This window comes from Lampris incognitus, chromosome 16, assembly GCF_029633865.1.
Source record: "Lampris incognitus isolate fLamInc1 chromosome 16, fLamInc1.hap2, whole genome shotgun sequence".
NCBI lineage: Eukaryota > Metazoa > Chordata > Actinopteri > Lampriformes > Lampridae > Lampris > Lampris incognitus.
In genome coordinates this window covers 8,467,341-8,490,324 of record NC_079226.1, presented here as the reverse complement: position 1 = coordinate 8,490,324, position 22,984 = coordinate 8,467,341, and the positions used below count along the sequence as shown (strand labels likewise).

At 44.2% G+C, this 22,984-nt stretch overlaps 1 protein-coding gene across 1 annotated transcript in view; it reads left to right on the top strand.

The window, feature by feature from the left end:
* Window positions 1-3,038: 3,038 nt before the first annotated feature.
* setd3 (SET domain containing 3, actin histidine methyltransferase) overlaps window positions 3,039-22,984 on the top strand; it is a 42,486-nt gene continuing 22,540 nt past the window's right edge. Inside the window, exons 1-6 of the mRNA XM_056295971.1 lie at window positions 3,039-3,098; window positions 8,657-8,789; window positions 9,188-9,280; window positions 9,653-9,801; window positions 10,300-10,372; window positions 15,777-16,033. Coding sequence (XP_056151946.1) covers window positions 8,687-8,789; window positions 9,188-9,280; window positions 9,653-9,801; window positions 10,300-10,372; window positions 15,777-16,033 — 675 coding nt within the window. The 5' untranslated portion in view covers window positions 3,039-3,098; window positions 8,657-8,686. The remainder of the gene's footprint in view (window positions 3,099-8,656; window positions 8,790-9,187; window positions 9,281-9,652; window positions 9,802-10,299; window positions 10,373-15,776; window positions 16,034-22,984) is intronic.

Sequence of the window (22,984 nt, the reverse complement as noted above, 5' to 3'; positions counted from 1 at the left end):
GCTATCTGTGGAGTATTTCACAAAGCAGGATCAGTTATCCAGATAACTTCAAAGGGCATTATGAAATATCTTATGAAATTTTATCCATTATTGGCAATCACCAGCATGCATGACTGAATCATATCTGAAAGCCTAATGTTCAAGTTTTGGTTTACTGATTCAAACGAGTCTAACCACGCTATAGTGTAAACTTTTTCAGTTTTCTGGCTAACTTTCTAACCCTGCTTTGTAAAATACCGCCCATGGTCAATATCAAGGTACTTGCAACTAGACTTATCAGTTTTAATACATGTGCAAAAGATGCTTTTCAATCACCCCTTCTTTAAACAGTCTGTAAAGAATAAAGTTATGTAGGGATAGTACTGCAGTATGAAGCACCATGGTTTAAACATGTACTATATAAATTGTGATCCAAAGGAGTTGAATCAAGTGCAACTGGACTTGGTATATATCCTTGAAGACGTTTCGCCAAGCTAGTCTGAGACTAGCTTGGTCTAGTCAGAAAGGCATGAAATGAGGAAGCCTCTTGGATGAGAGGCGAAACGTCTTCACGGATATATACCAAGTCCAGTTGCACTTGATTCAACTCCTTTGGATAACCATGACCTGGATGAATGAGAACATGCACAGACATATATAAATTGTGATTACAACGCAAACAACAGTGACTCTTGGATTACTTGTTATAAATTATTGAGCAAGTGTAGATTTGAATCCAGACTGAAACATCACCATAGATCAACAGAATGATTCCAGTTGCCAAAGTGTCATAGTGTCTGTTGACTGGGGGTTAAGAGGACCAACAGCAAAGTTTTCACCGTGTGAACACTGGCTAGCTATCTGTGGAGTATTTCACAAAGCAGGATCAGTTATCCAGAGAACTTCAAAGGGCATTATGAAATATCTTATGAAATTTTATCCATTATGTTATCAGTACATACTATACTGCTTATCAATTAGGTTATCAGTACATACTATACTGTATCATTGAGCACGCACACACGCTGTATAGCGCCCCTACAGGCCACTATCGGTACATACACTGCTTATGAATTGACTGGAGGCCTCAATATGACAGCGTTTTTAATTCAGAAGTAAAGTGCCTACAATTTTTTTCCACAAATTTTTTTTTTCAGAAATAAGACGTACTCCATTTTCAACGCACTTCCCCCCCCCCCAAACAAATCACTCTCGTGATTAAAGGTTTTAACTGTATCTGGTGTGTCAGCTTGATTTTCTGGGTTGTCGGTTTGCTGACAGCATTATTCAGAGGAGCTAACCTTAGCTGTGTTGAACCGGTGCAAAAGCATCTAGTTTACAACGTCAGTGTTCAGCATCCAGTCAGGATATGACGTACGTGTCATGTGACGTCAGCTGAAAACGTGCAGTCAATACTACAAAATTAAGACAATAACTTTGTATCATTCTGTCAACAAAGCCATTGTGCTTCGCGTCGACGACACTGTGTCCTTGTTTGCGTACGGGTTGTTGTCAGCAATATAACAAAACTAAACAATTAAACGACACCATCTAGTCACGCCGCTTGGGACGTTCATCAAACACCCACCTGTTCTAAACAGTGTTTCTCAACCGGGGGTCCGCGGACCCCTAGTGGTCCGTGGTGTAATTGCAAGGGGTCCGTGAAAATAAAATATCTTTAAAAAAAAGATCCTATGACATTTATAGAAATAGGATTATTTTACTCAAATGTGACTGAGACCTTTATCTACCTAAACTATAGAGGGTAACATGACTTTTTTCTCTAATTACATCTGTTTCACAAGTGTAATTTATTGTATTTTAATAAGAGATCTCGCTCCCGTTTGCATTGTTAAAAGTTACTGCATAAAAATTCTGTTGTTACATATACCTGAAAGTTACTGAATACATATTCTGTTTTGTTACATATATCTGAAAGTTACTGAATACATATTCTGTGTTGTTACATATATCTGAAAGTTACTGCATAAGAACTCTGTTTTGTTAACTATATCTAAGTTACAACTGAAAGCTCTTATTTTTGCCCCAAAGAGTGAATAAATGCTATAATGCAATTTAAAATGCAGTTTCTACTGTTTCTATCAAATTGCAACCCCCTCCCCCAAGATCAGGTGGAGGGGTCCTCAGGGTAGATCAAAAATACGCAGGGGGTCCAGGACCCCAAAAAGGTTGAGAACCACCTGTTCTAAGAGACAGGATACAGACCCCGGCGCGTGCCCCACGTCTAAGATGAAGCGTGCACCTTCCCCGTGGCGGGGTCCAAGTCCCTCCGACTGGGACGGGGTGTGGACCAGGTCCTTCTTGTCCCAGTATCGGCATGGTTTGGGGTGATCCAGACTTTTGCAAACCTGGCCGGATGGCGTGGAATGATCCCTGAAATCCTTCATGAACTTATACGACCACGGCGGACGCCCTCCACCGGAAGACAACGCTATGCGTTAATTAGCCGACAGATCAAACACTGATATCGGTTAAAACTCGTGAAACGAGTTGTTTTTAATTGTGAGCAGACAGAGCCCCGTTTAGCTGCTTAAGTCGCCATTTAGTCCGATTGGTAAACTGGAAGCTAAACTGCAGCGTTTCTGCTGCTCGCTAGTAAACAAAGCGCCGACGGTAGAGGCGAACGCGTCGGTTCTTCCTGCATCCGGAATTGACGTGCGCCTCGACCAATCACAGCAGCGGAAAATGACTATTTATGGTCATTTCAGCCGTCCTGCTGTAAACCTCCAATGATCGTGCACGTGGGGTGGGTTTTGGGTGTCGGTTAGGTTTCACAGTCTACGTCGAGAAGGTTGAGAGTGACGGTTGTTTCAACCAACGGCAACTTCCGAACAATTTTACACACGTCAATCAGCGCGAAGTCACGATTTATAACCAATCACTGTCAAGTACTGGTTTGGGCACGCCGCACAAGAGCCAATAGGAATTGCTGAGGCGGGGTTCGTTTAGGTAGGCGTAACTTCTAAACGCTCCAATCCGAATTCAGGACACGCCGTTTCGGCAGGCGTGGTTTTTTTCTATCATGGTAGGTTTCGCACCAAAACTGCTGAACACACTCGGTTGACAGAGGGAGGAACTACCGCTGTCAGTTATCAAAGGTAATGCTAACGAGACTTAATTGTCGTGTAATATCTTTCCGCATTAATCGTACAAAGTTATAAATCGCCGTTCTCCACCGCCCCTGTAAGCGTTGAACGTGGGTTCCGGTCTTTTTTTTAGGGGGCGGAGGGGTTTTCAGTGGGCTGTTAGCGGACTAGCTTAGCCGAGCCAATCAACCAGATTAGAGAAAGTCTGGCTGGCTTCTCTCAAACCTCCACTTCGATCCTTTCATCGTCTGGCATGTTTAGCCACCCCGGCAGTCTCCCCGACCGTATACAGCCCTCGCCTTTCGGTCCGAAACAAGCAAGCCACCCTGCAACGTATGCCTACGTACTTAGAATATACATGGTCCGTCTCGGCCCCAAAAGGCAGCCCACGGTACCGTTCCTCGGCCCAATTAGGTTTCTCGCTCGATGGGCGTGACTCCGGTATTGGCCTGGGAGGACAAGCAATGGGCTCCAATCGAGCGACAACAACTTCAGAACTTCCGGGAGTCAAGTTGCCCGGGGCGAGCTTAGATGAGTTACGCATGGCCCTGTTAAAGAGCGATTTGTCCGTGGAGCCTTTCTTCTTCTTCTTCTTCTTCTTCTTCTTCTTCTTCTTCTTCTTCTTTCTTGTCAATGTCTCGAGTTGTGTAGGAGCTTATGAAACGGGGCACTGCAGTCATAAGTTCACTTTACACTGCGACAGAACAAACAGATTTGGATCAGTACGTAAATCTTTGTCGATGCATATTTCATGGCGGCAGTTACGCCAAGTTGGAGTTTAGATGAGATTGAATTGCACCACCCTCAACACAGATCCGGACTAGTGTGCCGAGACCTGGCTGTAGTCGGTACACGTAGGGCCACGCATTCCGCTTTGGACAAGTGTCACTAATTGCAAAGCACGGTGTGACGTCGATATTGTTGTGCTGCACTTTGCCAGAAGAACTGAAGTTTAACACACGGATCAAACTCGTCGCATACTTGAAACATAATTTTAGTGCAATGTATCCCTCCTTGACACACTTAGGCTCGGGAAGTTTAATTCCCCATTGCAGTGCTCTCTTTTGGATGTGCTCGTGGAGGATCACATGAAGTTGAATCAGTTCATCTGGACCCAATGTTAATGGAGAGAAATGTGTCATCACTCAACTAAGACAAGTGACCTCTTTGGTCTCAAATGACTGCAGGTATCCCCACCCTTGTACAGTAGCATAACCACTGAAAACAACGATGGGTTTCTTATGCAAATTGCCATGGCAATTAACTAAAAGTTGCAGTGGTAATATATACTATTCAGAGGATTGGGGAATGTTTGCAACCACAGCGTTATAAGATGGCGACAGATGTACTTCCCCCCCCCCCCCCCATACAGGGATGGTCGTTCCCTCTTGGCCTCTTTGCTCCCTGTTCAAACCAGCGTTCCTCCCTATCAAGGATGTGCACAGCCTCATCTTTGAAAGAGTGGCCACTGGCCTGTAGATGGGTGTAGCATAGTACACATTGCCATTGTAACTCTAGTTAATGGTCATGGCAATTTGCATATGAAACTGATTATTGTTTTCGGTCGTATTTTTTTACAAGGGTGGGGGTACCTGCAGACAGTTGAGACCGAAGAGGTCACTTAGCTGAGTGATGAAATGTTTTTCTCAATAAACTTTGTCCAGATGAACTGATTTGACTTCCTGTGATTTTCTTACCCGGATTATTGAGCATGCATAAAGACTTTTGTGGAGGATTTTTTTTTTCTTCATGAAGATGAATTGTGGCCCCATGGATGTGCTCCGTAATATTTTAACATAAGACCAGACCTTAAGGACAGGAATTGAGCAGAAACTTGTGCTTTCAGTTTCCTCTGCAACTCACCAATTGCAGTGTATGCTGTAAGATAACGTTCTTAAAAACTGAGGCTATGTTTATTGTCATAAAGCTGACAGTTTACTTTTGCATATGCGAAGTGAGTCAATATCTAATTGCAGATTCAAATAAGTGTAGATTTAAGTTAATTGTATAGGCTTAAATACATCTGTTTAAGCTAATTCTGTTGGAGATATGCTTGGATTTGTTTTTATGTGGGGTACAACAGTAACGGAGAGAGGGTAATGTTTGGCGACAGCGAGTTGTAAAGACCGACAGCCATAGCTCAGATGCTGTCGGATACTCTTTTGAGGTGTGGATTTGACACATAAACCTGCCACAACATTTAATTCCCGGGAATTTAATCTGCAGCATTGAAATATAATGTGTCAGTAGAGGTAGTGGTCCTTCTACTTCCCATAGAAGATGGCAGCACATTGTGTTAGTCAGCTGTCTGTCTAGCCCGAAGCGCTTGTCGTCATCATATAAGTGATTGGCTGTTGGACTACACTGACAAGTTTAGCCGCTGAATGTCAGAATGAGCAGTAGTATATTTTACCTCCTCACCCTCCACAACTATATACATGCCACCCCCACCCCCCCCCACACACACACACCCCTCATCGAGTGACCAAGCTATTTTTAATGGCGACCAGCATGGCAAGAAAGTCACGTTTATTCTCTGTAGGCAAGTAAATCACAAAAGTTGCTGCCATCTCCAGTAACAGTACAAGTTTTATGTTACGATTAAGAACAAGAGTAGGCACATTAACCAGCCCTAGCTTGTAAGTTTTCTAGTGTAAAGTGCCTGACGGGTGTACATTTCCCACTGTGTTTAGTCTAATTCGTAGAAAAAGAAAGGCCTGACATTAGATCTGCCGATATGCAGGATATTGTTGAAGGAGACAGGCATGTTTGTGTCGGGTCAGGGAACTGGTGAGATTACAGAAATGGCTGGATTGAAGAAGAAAAAAAAACCCGAGTGCAAAAATGTTCTCAATTATTTCTTTTGGTGTGTGTGTGTGTGTGTGTGTGTGTGTGTGTGTGTGTGTGTGTGTGTGTGTGTGTGTGTGTGTGTGTGTGTGTGTATGTCCGTGTCCCTGAATACTGGGGTTATTTGTTTGTTGCCTGCTGGTCAAAGTAAAGGGGCAGAGAGAACAAGGGAGAGCAGCTGCAGAGGAGAATAAACATTAGACCTTCTGCTAAGGCCAGTGAGAAATTGAATTGCCCTCCGGTCTAAGCTCCATGTAAACTGGTCATTGACACTTGGTCTATTTAAAGCCGTCATTACGCCTGTGCAACAGCCACAGGCCTGACACTGCCACAACTGGAGAACTGAGAACATCGTGCTCAGGGAGATTTTAATTGTCACCAAAGGCAAGTGAAGAGATGTTGGCTTTTTGAAGGTTCATTTGTTTTTGTCGTTGTGATATTCACTCGGGCTGTGTATTGGCGAGAATCTGGCGATACGATACGTATCACGATACTAGGGTTGCGGTTCAATATATCGCGATATATTGCAATACTGTAAGAAAGGTGATATATTGGGATTTCATTGGCCTGTGTTCTTTGTACTTATGCTACTTCCTGTCTTAGTTTACGTTGTTGGGTCGGAGTGGAAGAGTCAACTGGCTGAAGATCGATTACAACACTGTTATCTAGCGGTCGTTGGGTTACACACGACACAAAATGTTTGTCACAAACCTTTACATGTAAATGATTAAAAATTGATATAGTGGTTTTGAGAAGCAATACAATATCACAGAAGATAATATCGCCATACTCGAGTGTATCGATATTTTCTTACACCACTAATATTCACTTGGGTTTTTGGCTAGGGATAAAAATTTAACCTGGAATGCAGTGTTTGGTTCTCCTACAAGCAAAAAAAAAAAAATCAGCCATTACAAAACTTTGGGAATTGAGTGCAAATTTTGAATCTATGACGTTTCAAATTTACATCGAAATTTACATATTTTTTTTTTAGGCAAACCACGTTATTAGCAGTGCCGTGCTACTTGTAATGTCCCTATGACTGCATTTCATGTAACTTGAGCAGTGGCAAATTTTTTTTCTTCTGACGTTTGTGTGCCAATTACTACCTTACCACCTTGTTTCAGAGACTGCCTTGGAACCATAGAGGCAGCTCACCTGCAAAAGACACACCAGCTTCTTTATACAGTCAGTTAACGGCAGTGAAAATACCCCAGACATTGTGCCACTGGTCCACATAGTAATAATAACTACGTAATCTTTTGCCTGCCCACCTTGATGAGCTCGGACAATCTCCCTGCTGTATTCCACTGAAGTCGGAAGTTAGAAAAATCTGACCTCCTACTCGGAAAATTGCAAAAGAACGGCCATATGAGTCGAACTCCCAAGTCAGAATCTCTGGCAACAATTGCTTCGGCCTGAGTTTGCCAAGATAAGGAATCTGACATCTCAGCAACATGGATACACAGTTAATGTTTTCAAAATGAAAAGGAGAAAAAAAGAAACTGGAATGAAATGGACTACTACCTACCGGTGTATTTAACCTACTGTTTTTACCCATCAAATGTCAGACTTCTTTTGTTTTTTTTTACTTGCTTTTTTTCATTGTTCATTCTGCATAGGTTTTTGGTAGCTTCTAAGTGACTGTACTTTTTACGTTATGATGACAGATGTTTTGTAGCAGTTATTCTTGTCCATTTTTAATGTTATCCATTCGATAGACCTAGGCATAACCTCCATGCTTATGGTGTTGTAGAAAGTCATGTGGCTCCTCTGTAGATTCTTGTAGAAGTCAGACAAACAAACACAAATTTGCTGCAGGCGTCCGTGTTTTCCCAAGCAGAAGCGATGGAACACATTCAGATCAGAAGTCAGATACACCGACTCAGAAATATCCAAGTATTTGAGTACATTGGGTTATAGCACTAGTGCCTTGCTCCAGGGCATTTCAGTTGGCAGATGCTTGTCAGTACTTGGGCTTGAACCTGGGCAGTTTCCTTGTTCCTTGTGACACTTCATATTTTATACTGGATATTCTGTTGTCAAATCATCATGGATGTGACAAAATCGATTGTGCTAGCTATGGAACTTGTTCTGCTTGGTGAGGAATAGACTTCACCTGACCCAGTGAAATTCCAAATTAAAAGACTACATTATAGGGCGTCCAGGTGGCGTGGCGGGCCATTCCGTTGCCTACCAACACAGGGATCGCTGGTTTGAATCCCCTGGTTACCTACATCCGGCTTGGTCAGGCATCCCTACAGACACAATTGGCCGTGTCTGCGGGTGGGAAGCCGGGTTTGAGTATGTGTCCTAGTCGCTGCACTAGTGTCTCCTCTGGTCGGCCGGGGCGCCTGTTCAGGGGGGAGCGGGAACTGGGGGGAATAGCGTGATCCTCCCACGCGCTACGTCCCCCTTGTGAAACTCCTCACTGTCAGGTGAAAAGAAGCGGCTGGTGATTCCACATGTATAGGAGGAGGCTTGTGGTAGTCTGCAGCCCTCCCCGGATCAGCAGAGGGGGTAGAGCAGCGACCGGGACGGCTTGGAAGAGTGGGGTAATTTGCTGGATACAATTGGGGAGGAAAATCCAAAAAAAGGACGACATTATATTAGCAAAGCATTGTAATATACCAAAGCATCAGTGCTGGTGATAATAAGCAGTAGTACTGGTATGTGCAATGTACTAATAATGATATTAACCACCTTTCCTCCCCTCCAAGCAGCCCTGCTGTGCCCAGTCTCCATCCAGCGCCATGGGAAAGAAGAGTCGGGTGAAGACTCAGAAGTCAGGGACTGGAGCCACAGCTGTGGTGTCCCCCAAAGAGATGATGAACCTCATCTCTGAACTGCTCCAGAGTGCGTTAACCTTTTCTGTTGAAAAAATTCTCACACACAGGTCACCTTTTTCAACGAGATGGTAGTCTCAATGGGTCTTTTTGTATAAATCGAATGTTTACCAACATTTTGTTAGTGCTTTAGGTCGAGCATCCCCCTCAACCGTTTTGGTGTTGGCCATGGTTCGGGGCCATCTAATTTCCAAAATAAGTCTGTGCCCATTGGAGGGCAGTCGTTTGCACACATTAGGATTTCGTGTATAATGGTTTTTTTTTCTCTGTCTGACGTCTGTTTTTATCGTTTAACACAGATTGTTCTTAATACCGAAAGACTTTTATGTCTGAATACTGGAGTGTTTAGTGCTGTGTTAGGTGTGTTTGCCCTGTATGTATTCCTCTGGCATTGTTATCATTTTGTAGAGTGCAGCAGCACAGCACCCACCACAGGGAAAGAATGGGAAGAGTACACCCAGATACGAGCCCTTGTAGAGAAGATCCGCAAGAAACAGAAGGGTAAGAACATAATGCAACACATGGATACACAACATTGTGGTCTTCCTTTGCCTAGTCACTCACTCCTCTCTCTCCATTTCTTGTGGAACAACATCTGGCTCAGAAGGTATACGGTGCATTTCTTGTTGAAAGAAGTGCAACTATAGATGTACCTCTCCGAGCTGTGTCCTATTCCCTGAAACAGAGGCAGACAATAAGGATTACTCTCTCAGTGTTATCTAACAGCTAGAGCAGTCGAAGCTGAGGTTTTCTGTACTTGAATTAGCAACAGAAGATCTTGGTGCCGGCTTCAACCAGGCAGATAAATGTATAATTCATGTGGGCTTGGTCTGCCTCTTGTTTCAGTAAAGCCCATTTTTACTCTTGGTTCAGGTATCTCGGTACTGTTTGAGGGCAGCAGAGAAGACTACTTCTCCGAGTTGATGACTTGGGCCCAGGAGACCGGGGCCTTATGCGAGGGCTTCAATGTGGCCAATTTTGGCGACGAGGGGTATGGCCTCCGTGCCACCAGGGACATTAAGGTAAGCAGAGCTGGGACTCCATTTTGTTTCCGAGTTAAATGGAGAAAACAGTGTTTCTCTGTGCACATCCGATGGCGCTGTTCCAGCTTCATTTTCCTCTCCCTACAATGGGTTCTGGCTGCGAGTGTGTGTGTCACTGTTCTTCCCTCTGGCCAGTATTTACCAACATCTGTTAATGGATTACTGGCAACAGTCTTCTCATTCAGTGAACATGATTGTGTGTGACATGCTGATGTGAGCCTGTTTAGCTCAAAACACGTGATTAACTTGTTCCCTCACAAACGGTTGATTTTATTGAACTGTCAGAGGTATTGAAGAATTAATGGACCTCTGGTGACCAGTCACACAAATATATTGTGATAGGAATATTAGTGGAGTCAGGAAAAAGAGGAAGGCAAATCGAATCTGTTGTGGTTTAATGCTGAATTCATGTCTAATGACTAGTGGTGTGTGTGTGTGTGTGTGTGTGTGTGTGTGTGTGTGTCTGTCCATGCGCAGGCAGAAGAACTGTTCTTGTGGATCCCAAGGAAGATGCTAATGACCATAGAGTCAGCCAAGAACTCTGTACTGGGTGAGGCCTCCCACACTTGGCCACAAACACCAGCTATACACACACTCCCACAGAACAGTACAGTATTTACCTGCAAACAAGATCATTAACTTTTTTAATGATTTTTTCCCCTCATACTAGACGATGATATGTTGTAGGGCTGAACGATTAATCGAATTCAAACCAAAATCACAATGTAGTAGAATACAATTTTCGAATTGCGAAGGCTGCGATTAAAAGAAAAGTGTTTTTTTCTTCTGTTACATAATTAACCAATCAGAGGGTCGGAAACACCTGACCACATTGTGGGGTTCATGTACACACACGGTACCCTACGCTCACGTGACATGCGAGTGTGAGCAGTAAATGAAGAAGGCAACTTGCTGTGCGTGTTGACTCTAGCAGTAACGTTACTGTCTTGTGAAAACGGCCTCGGCAGACCCGAACGCTGAAGAGGTGACTTTCGTGTCAGAGAAAGAGGAGCGGTACATCGGTTGTCTGGACCTGTTTTGGATGTAGGAACGAAGATGCTACATGGTCAGGTATTGTGCAGAACGTGTCTTGCTACCGTAGCGACAACACGGGGCAATGCTACAAACCACTTCCAGCATTTAAGAAAGCATCACAAGGCCCTGTAGGACAGCTGCATGGCTAAAAACCCGACCCCCAGTGTGTCAGGTAGGCCGAATACCACCCGGCAGGGTTCACTGGCCGAAACGTTTCGAGAGTATATCGCCATGTGAACGAGATTCAAAACGGCACCGCCAAGTTACTCAGGCGATAGCGGAGTTCATAGGGAAAGAAATGATGCCCCTCAACACACTTACCAAGGCCGAGTTTAAACTGTATAGCATGCCATCCCGCACATATTTTAGCCAGGTTGCCATACCGGAGCTATATAAAACGTGCAGGCAAAGAGTCACAGCGGAGCTAAAAGCAGTGGAGTTTTTCGCTACTACCACGGACATGTGGTGAAGCCGTACAGCGGAGCCCTATCGGAGTCTGACCGTCCATTTCATCAGTGAAGAATTCCGCCTCGGAGCTCGCTGTCTTCAGACTGCTTCCTTCCCAGACGGCCACACTGCGGTCACACGACACACATTGCAGCTGGCCTGAGGGAAGGGCTAGCCAGCTGGGACCTCGATGAAGAAAACCATGTCTGCCTAACGATACAAAAAGCATTGAACATGGTGAAGGCAGCACGAGTGGACCAGGCTCCAGTGTTTCAGCCACCAGTTACATCTTGCCTTTGGTAAGTTTTTTTTCTGTGCATGTGTGCATGCTTGCTTGCGATAGCCTAGTAACACACAACTTAAATTGTATAAAGTACACTAAATTTTTCATTTCTTTCAGAAAATGCAATGAAAGATGACAAAGAGTGTCAAGAGGGCGGTGCAGGAATCTGGGCGCTTCTCCCACAGTTATAAGAAGACGGCAGTGGTGACTGAGGCACAGAGGGAGCTCAGTCTTCCCGGGCACACCCTCATGACTGAGTGCCCAACAAGATGGGGATCCAAAGAAATGATGATTGCAAGAGTGCTGGAACAGACCGAGGCCATATCCCAGGTATTGTCAAGCGATCGAAATGCACGCCCTCTCATCCGACCTGGCAGGATATTGATGTTGGAGTCCATTCACAAGGTCCTACATCCTCTCCAGGAATTTACTGATGCTCTTTCTGGAGAGGAGTACGTCAGCATTTCTGACCTCAAGCCAGTTCTCCATCTTCTGGCCACATCAGTCCTGGCTGAAGATAATGACGACACTGACCTGTCTAGGTTGATTAAAATCAAGGTCCTGGCATACCTCCATGACAAATATAGCGACTCGGACACCACGGAACTTTTGGATGTCGCATCTTCTCTGGACCAGAGGTTCAAAACACAGTTCATCAGCCCAGACCACATCCGTTGTGTACCAGCCACCAGTTCCCCTCAGAACATCTGTTTAGCACCGGAGGGAATACAGTAGCTTGTACTCGTTCGTCCTTAAAACCAGCAAAAGTTGATATGCAGGTTTTCCTGGCAAAAAAAAAACCTGTGAGGAGAATCACACAGTAGGATGACATGGTGGCCGGCAGAGCCATACTCCTTGTGCACTTTAGTCTGTGTGGTTTGTTACTGACCAGAGATCAGTAAGATTGATATTTAATATTTATATTAATGTTCACAGTGTGTTTTTTTTTATAGATTTTATTAAAAAGTGCAATCCTAAATATTTTTACTTTTTATGTTTCTGCACTTTAGTTTGTGTGATTTCTTACTGTTACTGACTGGAGATCAGTAAGACTTGTATTTATTTTCATATTAATGTTCACACCAGGCCTGTTGTTCCTCTTTCAGAGTTTATTAAGTCATGATAACTATATTACCTGTTTACAAGGCTCGAAGTTAACTCAGTCAGTTCTCTGTGACTGAAGGTTTTTTCTTTTTATAATTAAATAGTTGAATAAAGATGTTATTTATATCAACTCATGCAGCAGTTCATCTCTTGTCATCACAACACGTGGGCCTGGCCTGCAGGAATGACAGTTTATATGTTGGCTGTTGTGTGGGTCACGCTGTAGAATGATTTATCACTGTGTTTAGTGGATAACTGGATAACACAGAAGATAATTAACTTTGAATAAAAAAATCGCATACTAAATCGCAATCACAATGTTGTTCTAAAAAAAAAAAAATCACAATTAGATTATTTTCCCAAATCGTTCAGCCCTAATATAACCCATCTCTTATACCAAGTCATTGAAATTTAATCTATAAATAATAACGTCTTTGCAGACGTAAAAATCATTGCAGGTGATTTTGGTGGTGTTGGTGTATTTCCAAAAAACAGGATAGTTTCAAACGTATGAGGAGAAAGCTTTAGCATGAATAATGTATATGGTTATGGTTTTATTAATGTTTTTCCAGTCCTGTTTATCGCCTCTTCTGCCTTCATAGAGTACACTGGCCTTGGGTGTTTTGAAAGGTGCTTTAATAAGAAAGTACTATCATTATTATTGTCAATGTCGTTATTAGTAATATTATTATTAGTGCAGTGGGTAGCGTGGTCGCCTCACAGCAAGAGGGTCCTGGGTTTGAATCCTGGGGTTGTCCAACCTTGGGGGTCGTCCCAGGTCGTCCTCTGTGTGGAGTTTGTATGTTCTCCCCATGTGTGCGTGGGTTTCCTCCCACAGTCCAAAGTAGGTCAGGTGAATTGGCTGTACTAAATTGTCCCTAGATGTGTGTGTGTGTGTGTGTGTGTGTGTTTGTGTGTGTGTGTGTGTGTGTGTGTGTGTGTGTGTGTGCGTGCGTGCCCTGTGATAGACTGGCGGCCTGTCCAGGATGTCTCCCTGCCTACCGCCCAATAACTGCTGGGATAGGCTCCAGCGTCCCACGACCCTGAGAGCAGGATAAGCAGCTTGGATGATGGATGGATGGATGGATGGCTGGTCTGTGGTTATATTAGAGCTAGCTCATGACAACTGCAGCAACTAGTTTGAATGGTGTGCTGTGGAAGTTCTGTATAATATCACTAACCTGTCTGTATGTCTGTGTTAACCTTTGTTTTGAGCCTGCTATTAACATGTCATCTGTATGTAGATATCTTAAAGAAAGCTGCACATTAATGAAAGGTGTAATTGCTTACGACACATGGTAATTAAATCTGCCGTGCTTGCGTTGTGATTGGCTCTCAGCCAGGTAGAAATACAAGCTGTGTTGTGTGTTTGCAGTAGTGTTGATGTGTCACCCACAGGGTAGACATAGCACCACCACGGCTGAATACAGTCATTTTGCGACCCGTTCTAAAGCTCGCTGTCCACATGGGCTCATTGTACTCATTGTACTCCAACACGAGCCACTTCCACCAGTCATCACTCTTTTTTCCATTCATCGACAATCAACACGTCGCTCTGGTAGTGTTTACAACAGCTGCCAGCCAAACTCCAGCAGTCTGTGTTTCTTTCCTCAAAATGTATGGGGTTGAAAAAATTGGCAATATTTTCAGCAAAGTCTCAGGTTTCCAGTACTCTGCAGTGGCCTACTTGATAGGAAACTGTCACTCCTCTAGACAGGCGACATGTCAGGACTCAGATACTGTTTGCATTTTGATACCGGCGACCTTTCAAGAACTCTGCTGAAGCAGAATCAAATCACATATTGTCAAATGCACAGCAGATATAGTTATTCACGGGGTGGCGAGGCGGTCAATTCTGTTGCCTATCAACATGGGGATTGCTGGTTCGAATCCCCTTGTTACTTCTGGCTTGGTCGGGCGTCCCTACAGACACAACTGGTCGTGTCTGCGGGTGGGAAGCCGGATGTGGGTATGCGTCCTGGTTGCTGCACTAGTGCCTCCTCTGGTCGGTCGGGACGCCTGTTCAGGGGGTAGGGGGAACTGGGGGGAATAGCGTGATCCTCTCACGCACTACATCCCCCTGGTTAAACTCCTCACTGTCAGTTGAGAAGAAGTGGCTGGCGACTCCCCATGTATCGGAGGAGGCATGTGGTAGTCTGCAGCCCTCCCCGGATCGGCAGAGGGGGTGGAGCAGTGACCGGGACGGCTCGGAAAGCAGGGTGATTGGCAAGGTACAATTGGGGAGAAAAAGGGGGAAAGAATAAAAAAAAAAAGAAAAGGAATAGTTACAGTGAAATGCTTGATTGAAGATCTCATTAAAAAAAACAGGGTTCTCAAACATAAAACAAGGTTGTACAGTGTATACAAGGCTCAGCGTTTTTGGTTTTCACCCATTTTCACCGAAAAATACCCAGATTTTTTTAAAAGGAGCAGATCGGTTTAAACTGATTTTCACCCGGATTTTATGTTTCCATGGATCAAAAAGTTGTTCCTGTTCGTGTGAGGTTATGTAACAGTGTCCTCTTACGGCTAAATTCGGCAAGCTTGATGGCTTTGAAAAATAAAAACCGAAAACGCTGAGCCTTGAGTGTATACTAGGTAAAATAAAGATGGTCAAACCAATTATAACATCCTTGTTTTTGTGGTGGTTATTTGTTGTCACAAAGTAATAGTAAAAAACAAGAGATTATGGCGTCATTAAGGATAATCATCAAAACGTTCCATTATCCAGACTGCTTATGCAATAATTTGTGATGGAAGTGGAATTTCCAATAAATAATGACATAGGGAATAAAGTGCCCTGTGATGGCCTTAGCGGCCTGTCCGGGGTGTCTCCCCGCCTGCCGCCCAATGACTGCTGGGATAGGCTCCAGCATCCCCGCAACCTTGACAGCAGGATAAGTGGTTTGGATAACGAATGGATTCATCAAAACATAAAAGTCCATACTTGACTAAATATGAATACTGTGCTGCAGCAGATTGTGCGTTATTGTGAGCAATAGGGAGTGTGTGTATGTCATTTTGAACTGAACGTCCTCATGTATGTCTGTTTTCAACATCCTGGTAACCTGACCCCTTCTCCCAGGCCCCCTGTACAACCAGGACCGCATCCTCCAGGCCATGGGCAATGTGACGCTGGCCCTCCACCTTCTATGTGAGCGCGCCAACCCCTTGTCCCCCTGGCTGCCCTACATCAAGAGCCTGCCTCTGGACTACGACACGCCCCTCTACTACGAAGAGGAGGAAGTGCGTCACCTGCTGGGCACGCAGGCGGTGCATGATTTGCTGAGCCAGTACAAAAACACAGCGCGCCAGTATGCTTACTTCTACAAGGTGGTACAGGTGGGTGTCATGTGCACGTTAACAGGAGGGTGAACACACGCACACACACACACACACACACACACACACACACACACACACACACACACACACACACACACACACACACACACACACACACACACACACACGAAAACCCACACTTGCACGCAGAGGCACGTGTCCACAAATACACTTGTAGACTGCAAAAAATGTGTACACACATATGTGTGTGCACCTTTGCACAACTGCATAGACTTGCAGATACAGTGAAATTTACAGTAAATTGCAATGCTGAATAGCAACGCGGGAACGCAAAGTTACACAAGTAGCAGTTTGCAGTCAGTCATGTAACAAATGTCTGTCTCAACACACATTTGACTTGACATCAAACCTTAAAATAATCTTTCCAATGGCCTCCAGTTGCTGGAAAACACTGTTTCTAGTTGCTATTTACTGATCCAGCTACAGTCCTCGTGGTATATCTATACGCAGACTATCAGGAGGGGGAAGTCATTTGTACCTCCTGGTCATAACTACAATCCTCATGATATATCTGTACATACTATCAGGAGGAGGGAATCATTTGTACCTCCTGGTCATAACTACATTCCTCATGGTATATCCGTACACAGACTATCAGGGGGGGGGAGTCATTTGTACCTCCTGGTCATAACTACATTCCTCATGGTATATCTGTACACAGACTATCAGGAGGAGGAAATCATTTGTACCTCCTGGTCATAACTACATTCCTCATGGTATATCCGTGCACAGACTATCAGGAGGAGGAGGTCATTTGTACCTCCTGGTCATAACTACATTCCTCATGGTATATCCGTACACAGACTATCAGGAGGGGGAGGTCATTTGTACCTCCTGGTCATAACTACATTCCTCATGGTGCATCTGTACACAGACTATCAGGAGGGGGAGGTCATTTGTACCTCCTGGTCATAACTACATTCCTCATGGTGCATCTGTACACAGACTATCAGGAGGGGGAGGTCATTTGTACCTCCTGGTCATAACTACGTTCCTCATGGTATATCCGTACACAGACTATCAGGAGGGGGAGGTCATTTGTACCTCCTGGTCATAACTACATTCCTCATGGTGCATCTGTACACAGACTATCAGGAGGGGGAGGTCATTTGTACCTCCTGGTCATAACTACATTCCTCATGGTGCATCTGTACACAGACTATCAGGAGGGGGAGGTCATGTGTACCTCCTGGTCATAACTACATTCCTCATGGTGCATCTCTACACAGACTATCAGGAGGGGGAGGTCATTTGTACCCTCTGGTCAAAATGCCACCAACTGACCTCCCTCTGCTGATTTACTCAGGAAAGCTTATCCAACTTCAGAACCCGTGTGGTTTCAAGCTATCTGTTAGATAAGGTGTAGAAATGCTATTGTTACATTAGCGTATAGCAGGTGGCGTGTCAGTCAAAGGGCGAGTCAGTTGTGCTGTCTTTCTTTCCCTTTCACTCCTCCTCTTTTCTGTAAGACAGAAAGGCCTCGATGAAAATGTGTGCGAGTGTGTATATATTAAATACATTTATATAAAAGAGATATAGAGCTTGGAATCAGTTCCACATTATCACTAGGGTTTGGTACTGAGCTCGATACGTTTAAGGGTACCGACCGAACTACGTCAGTACTACCTACTCATGTTAGATCGAACAGCGCCAAATTTTGGTACCTTGGGAGCGAGTTGTGTTGTGAATTAAAATAAATATTTATACGATTCCTTATTAGCCTTTTGGAAAATCCTTCCTAGTAGACCGCTTGCTGCAAGTGCACATGTGGGTGAGCGTGTATACAGTGCAGAGAGAGAGAGACTACAATAGCCTACAGCTTGTTCAAGTCCAACACAGTCAGGGAAACGGCGAGTTTTTGCTTTTCTACTCTTCTGAGCCGTCCCGGTTGCCGCTCCACCCCCTCCGCTGATCCGGGGAGGGCTGCAGACCACCACATGCCTCCTCCCATACATGTGGAGTCGCCAGCCGCTCGTTTTCACCTGACAGTGAGGAGTGTCGCCAGGGGGATGTCGCGCGCGGTAGGATCACACTATTCCCCCCAGTTCTCCCTCCCTCCCGAACAGGCGCCCCGACCGATCAGAGGAGGCACTAGTGTAGTGACCAGGACACGCACCCACATCCGGCTTCCCACCTGCAGACACGGCCAATTGTGTCTGTAGGGACGCCCGACCAAGCCGGAGGTAACACGGGGATTCGATCTGGCTGTCCCCGTGTTGGTAGGCAACAGAAGAGACCGCTACGCCACCCGGGCGCCGCTGTTTTGGCTTTCCCCCCCTTTCCCAATCCCACTACAGTAACTAATCTCGTGTCTACGACTCCTAGATCAGGATGTCACACGTGCTTCCTCCGAGACACACAAATGCATTCTCACGCTTTGCCCTGGTGACTGTCCGGCTGGAGGTTGTAGGGTTGGGTTAGGGAGGGGAGAGGGAGGTAGGGAGGGGTTTTGTTTTGTGTGGTGTGTTGCAACAAAATGTTCTAAATAAATAAAATGTCCTAGATAGATAGATAGATAGATATATGGATAGATAACAATGTTGTAACTGAAAAATTTGGACTTAATTTTTTACAACTAAAGTTAAATTTTCATTATTACAGAGCGGGTAAGGTAATGAAAAAAGGTACTGTTGGGTACCGGTATCTGTTCAAAGGTGAGCAGTACCAACCCTAATTATCACCCTAGTAAAACTAAGTCCCAAGCGACATGAGAACCAACACTGTAGTATCGTAGGATGGCCACATGGAGGTGGCATTGGACTAGTGTGGGCTTTGAGGGCCATGTCAACCCCTTTACTCATCAATGCCTCAGTGTTCATTGATGCACAAGGATTCAAGACCTACAAGACTGGTTTGTCACATTAAAACCGTTGCACAGGTCCACATTTGCTTGAGTGCGGAGGAGGGGAGGCATTAGGGAAGTTGTGTTGTGTTGTGTTGCTGAAACAAAGCCTTCGGTTTATTTGGCTCCCTGCAGTGCAGTGCAGTGCACACCCTGTCCTTAAAACTGTCGGTGGCAGGGTTCATTTTCCTACCTTGGGATGGACGTTGGTGACATGGGTCTAATTTCTAGACCAGGCTGAGATGTCCTCTTCTCACCAAAGCCCTCATTTATAAGAGCTTTTTAAGCTAAAACTCTTGTCAATGACCAAAACCAAACAAAATTTGCACACACAAAAAGAATTCATTAAAAAATGTTCAAATGTGTAATTTCAAGAGCCAAAATAACAGTATGTTGTTTTTTTAAGTGAAGAATGTGTTATGCATCATTTCCGTTTGATTGCTGCTATCGTTCTTGGATGTGGCTGTGCAAGTTTGAAAAAATGAAGAAGTTCAAGAACATTCTTCTCACTGAGGCCCCGAGGAGGATGTTTCAGTCATGTCTGGGAACATTTCATAGTCGTCACAAGTGATTTATTTGCCCCGCAAACCTCACAGTCTAGTTTTATATGACACCAGACTGCGGGATCTGAATAAGATGGAGAAAAAGTGTGATTACAGTTTATGATGAAATATTGGCTCCAAGACAGCAGATAGTGGGACGATTATTATGTCAAAATATGCAAATTCCTCATTATTAAATGGAAAATTAGGGGGGGAAAAAATCCCCTCAGCTCAGCTTTGATCAAAACACAACAACCAATCTCTTAGAAGTTGTCTCTTTTTTTTCAAATCAAATGAGAAGGGTGGGAAGAAAAACACTTCTTTCAGATTATTCACCGTCTCTCTGTCAACAGGGATGTTTTTGTTCTAATCAGATGACGATGTGAGTGCGTAAAGGAAATGAGTGATTGGCCAGAGATCAAGGGCTTGAAAATACTCGTGTGCTCGACAACATCTTTCTTCCATTCCAGGCAGGAATGCTTTAAATTGTTCGTAATGAACATCTTGTTACCTTTTTGTTCTTGTTTCAACTACAAGCTTTGTCAGAAGCTCTTGTTTTAGCATCGCGGATGAAATTCTGAGCTGTCCGTCGCACACACAACTTCACAGCTAATGTTATCTTCACATCCCTCTCGGGAATATCGGAAAAGTAGATCCCGGATGAACGAGGGGTTAGAGGTTAAACCAGGGGTGTCAAACTCATTTCGTCCCGGGCCGCATCAGCGTTATGGTCGCCCTCACGGGGCCGGTTGTAAATGAAAGATAATATCAATTTATCTGCTTGTTATCATATTACATAATGTCCTCGGCATTCGATTATTATTGGTTTTAGTAATAACTTGATAATTAATAACTTGCTATGAAAGCAGAATTCTAGGAAAAATACTGGCAAGCAGACATTCAGATGTACAACTGTTATACAATTTATTAAAATGAAGATTATTAACGAGTAATGAAATCAAAATAACAATAATGGTTATTAGCCTACACGAAATGTTTCAAATCGAAAATGTGTGTTTGCTTAAAGAAACGGTCAAGTATTAGGCCTACTTCATATTTACACTTACTGATGACATTTCATTCATAACTATAATGTGAATTATAGTATGTGGTCAAGTAAAAGAGAATAACGATATCCATGGAGGTTTTTTAAAATGCTTACCTTTTTGTTTTCTGGCCAGACGACTTGACGCCATTTCTTCAGGTGTTGTGTGGTAGCAATACGTAAAACGGCGTGGAGGTAGTCATTGGGGATGGGTATCGTTAAGATTTTCTTATAAATTTATTTCTGATTTTTCCCTTTTTTTCTCCCAATTTAGTGGCCAATCGATCCCTATTCTAATTCAAACACCCACCCTCGTACTGCATGCGTTCGCCAACTGCATCTCTCCGGCCGGCAGTCTCGAAGGAGACGCCTCCCCACTTTCGTGATAAGGCGACCCCAGGCCGAACCACTGTTTTTTATCCCTCCAACTCCGTTGGAGGGATAAAAGGTGCACGATAACGTTTATGTAGCCTAAATAAATGGGAGATTTATTTTCTTGATTTCTCCGATACCGACAGCAGAACCGTTAACGGCGGAGCCTGTCAATTAATAATTTAGCACCGGTGCCCGTTCAGTAACGGGTTTCGGTACCCATCCCTAGTTGTCATTGCTATTTTGAGGCGGTAGAATCTAACGTATACTACAACAGAAATATTCACCCCTTGAATACGCGATCGCAAAATCAGGATGCATTCTGGGACATGCTGTTTATGGACACCAATACTTCCTTAACACGGCACAGAATTGTATTGCACAGATTATATTCTTTGCAGGGGCAAAGTGATGGCCCGGCGGCCTGTCCAGGGTGTCTCCCCACCTGCCGCCCATGGCTGCTGGGAGAGGCTCCAGCATCCCCGCCACCCTGAGAGCAGGATAGGCAGTTTATGGATGGATATTCTTTACAAGCGCTTGCAGACCACATAAAACGAGGTGCCGGCCGGATTCAGCCTGTGGGCCTTGAGTTTGACATGTGGGTTGAACGTCTTCCCTCACCTGCACGGTCAATTTCATGCTCTCTCCACTAGGTGGGGGTGTTGTGTTCTATGAAGCCTAAACCGTCAGATACCAGAATCAGAATGAACTTTTATGTCTAGTGTGCTTATGCATACAAGGAATTTGACTCCGGTTTACCGCAGCTTCTAGTACTTGCATACATCCCTCACAAAAACAAAAAAGAAATAAATGGAATAATAAATAGAATACTGGAGGCGAGTATATAGGCACAATAGGTATATCACAAGTATACAGAGGTTTGTTATGGCTAAATAATAACTTATAATGCTTATATTTTTTTTATTTGATATTATGTACTAATATTGTAACTTATTACCAGTGTGAGAGTGCAGACTTCAGGTGATTGGATGATACTGTCCAGGTGGCCTTCACCCTCCCAACCCAGCCGTCCTGAAGATATAAAGCAAAACAAATGTTCCTTTTGATACTCTACCACTGGCGTATTCAACACAAAATCTCACCCATTAATATCTGAAAAGTGAACTTTTTTCATAGCTTCTCGTTGTTATTGTTATTCGTGGACATGGGCATCTGCAGCTGTATGCCAGAACAGTACACAGTGTGCCTATATAAACCTGTCCTATATTTGGTGAAATTGTGCTTGTAATGAGAAACTCACTTCTTCTCCATGCCATGAGAGCGGTTGTTTTGTTAGGCTCAAGCTCTGTTGTTGTGCCTTCCTGCTGTGTAGCAAACGCTGTTCGGTTGTGTCGTCTTAAGCCAGTTGTTTCAGTTGGCACAAGATATTCTCTAAATAACTCTGTATGGTCTTGCCCGCTACAAAATCCTCTCTCCTGCTTACTGACTATACCTGATCCAGACCTCTTGTGATGGTGTGGACTTGTTTCCCTGTGCACGGGGAGATCATATAGGCCTTCTAGTTTGAAAGCAGCCAATGAAAACATGCATTAATTCACATTTTGTTTTGTTTTGGGGTTTTTTGCCTCCCTTAGAATTTGCTAAGGAAAATTTTCTTTTTGAAAATTTTTAAAAAAGTGAAAAATGGTTTGCAAATGTTTCATTTGGTTTGTGAGTGTGCGCCCATCCGTTGTCAGCTTAGTGGCCAAATGCAAATTTGAAGAAAAAGGTTGTTGTTGCAGTAATGGCAGAAGAAGCTCGTAAGACCTTTAACAATGGAGACGAGAACGTCAGTGATTAACCTCTCCTCCTTTCTTTGGCTATTTGTTTGTGTTGGGGAAAGTTGTGCCCCCGTCCATACGGTTAGCGGTTGTGTCAGGAAGGGCATCCGATGGAAAGTTTTGCCGAATCAGTATGCGGACTGACAGGACCGTAGTGGATCGGTCGAGGCCTGGGTTAACAACGGCCGCCATTGGTGCTGTGCCCTCACAGGGCACTGACGGAAACTATCAAATCTGCTGTGGCGACCCCCCCCCCCCCGAAAACAGAATAAGCCCAAAGAAGAAGAAGAAGAGTTGTGTTGGGGAACGTGCTAAATGTAACACGGGTCTCTGTGTTTTTATTAC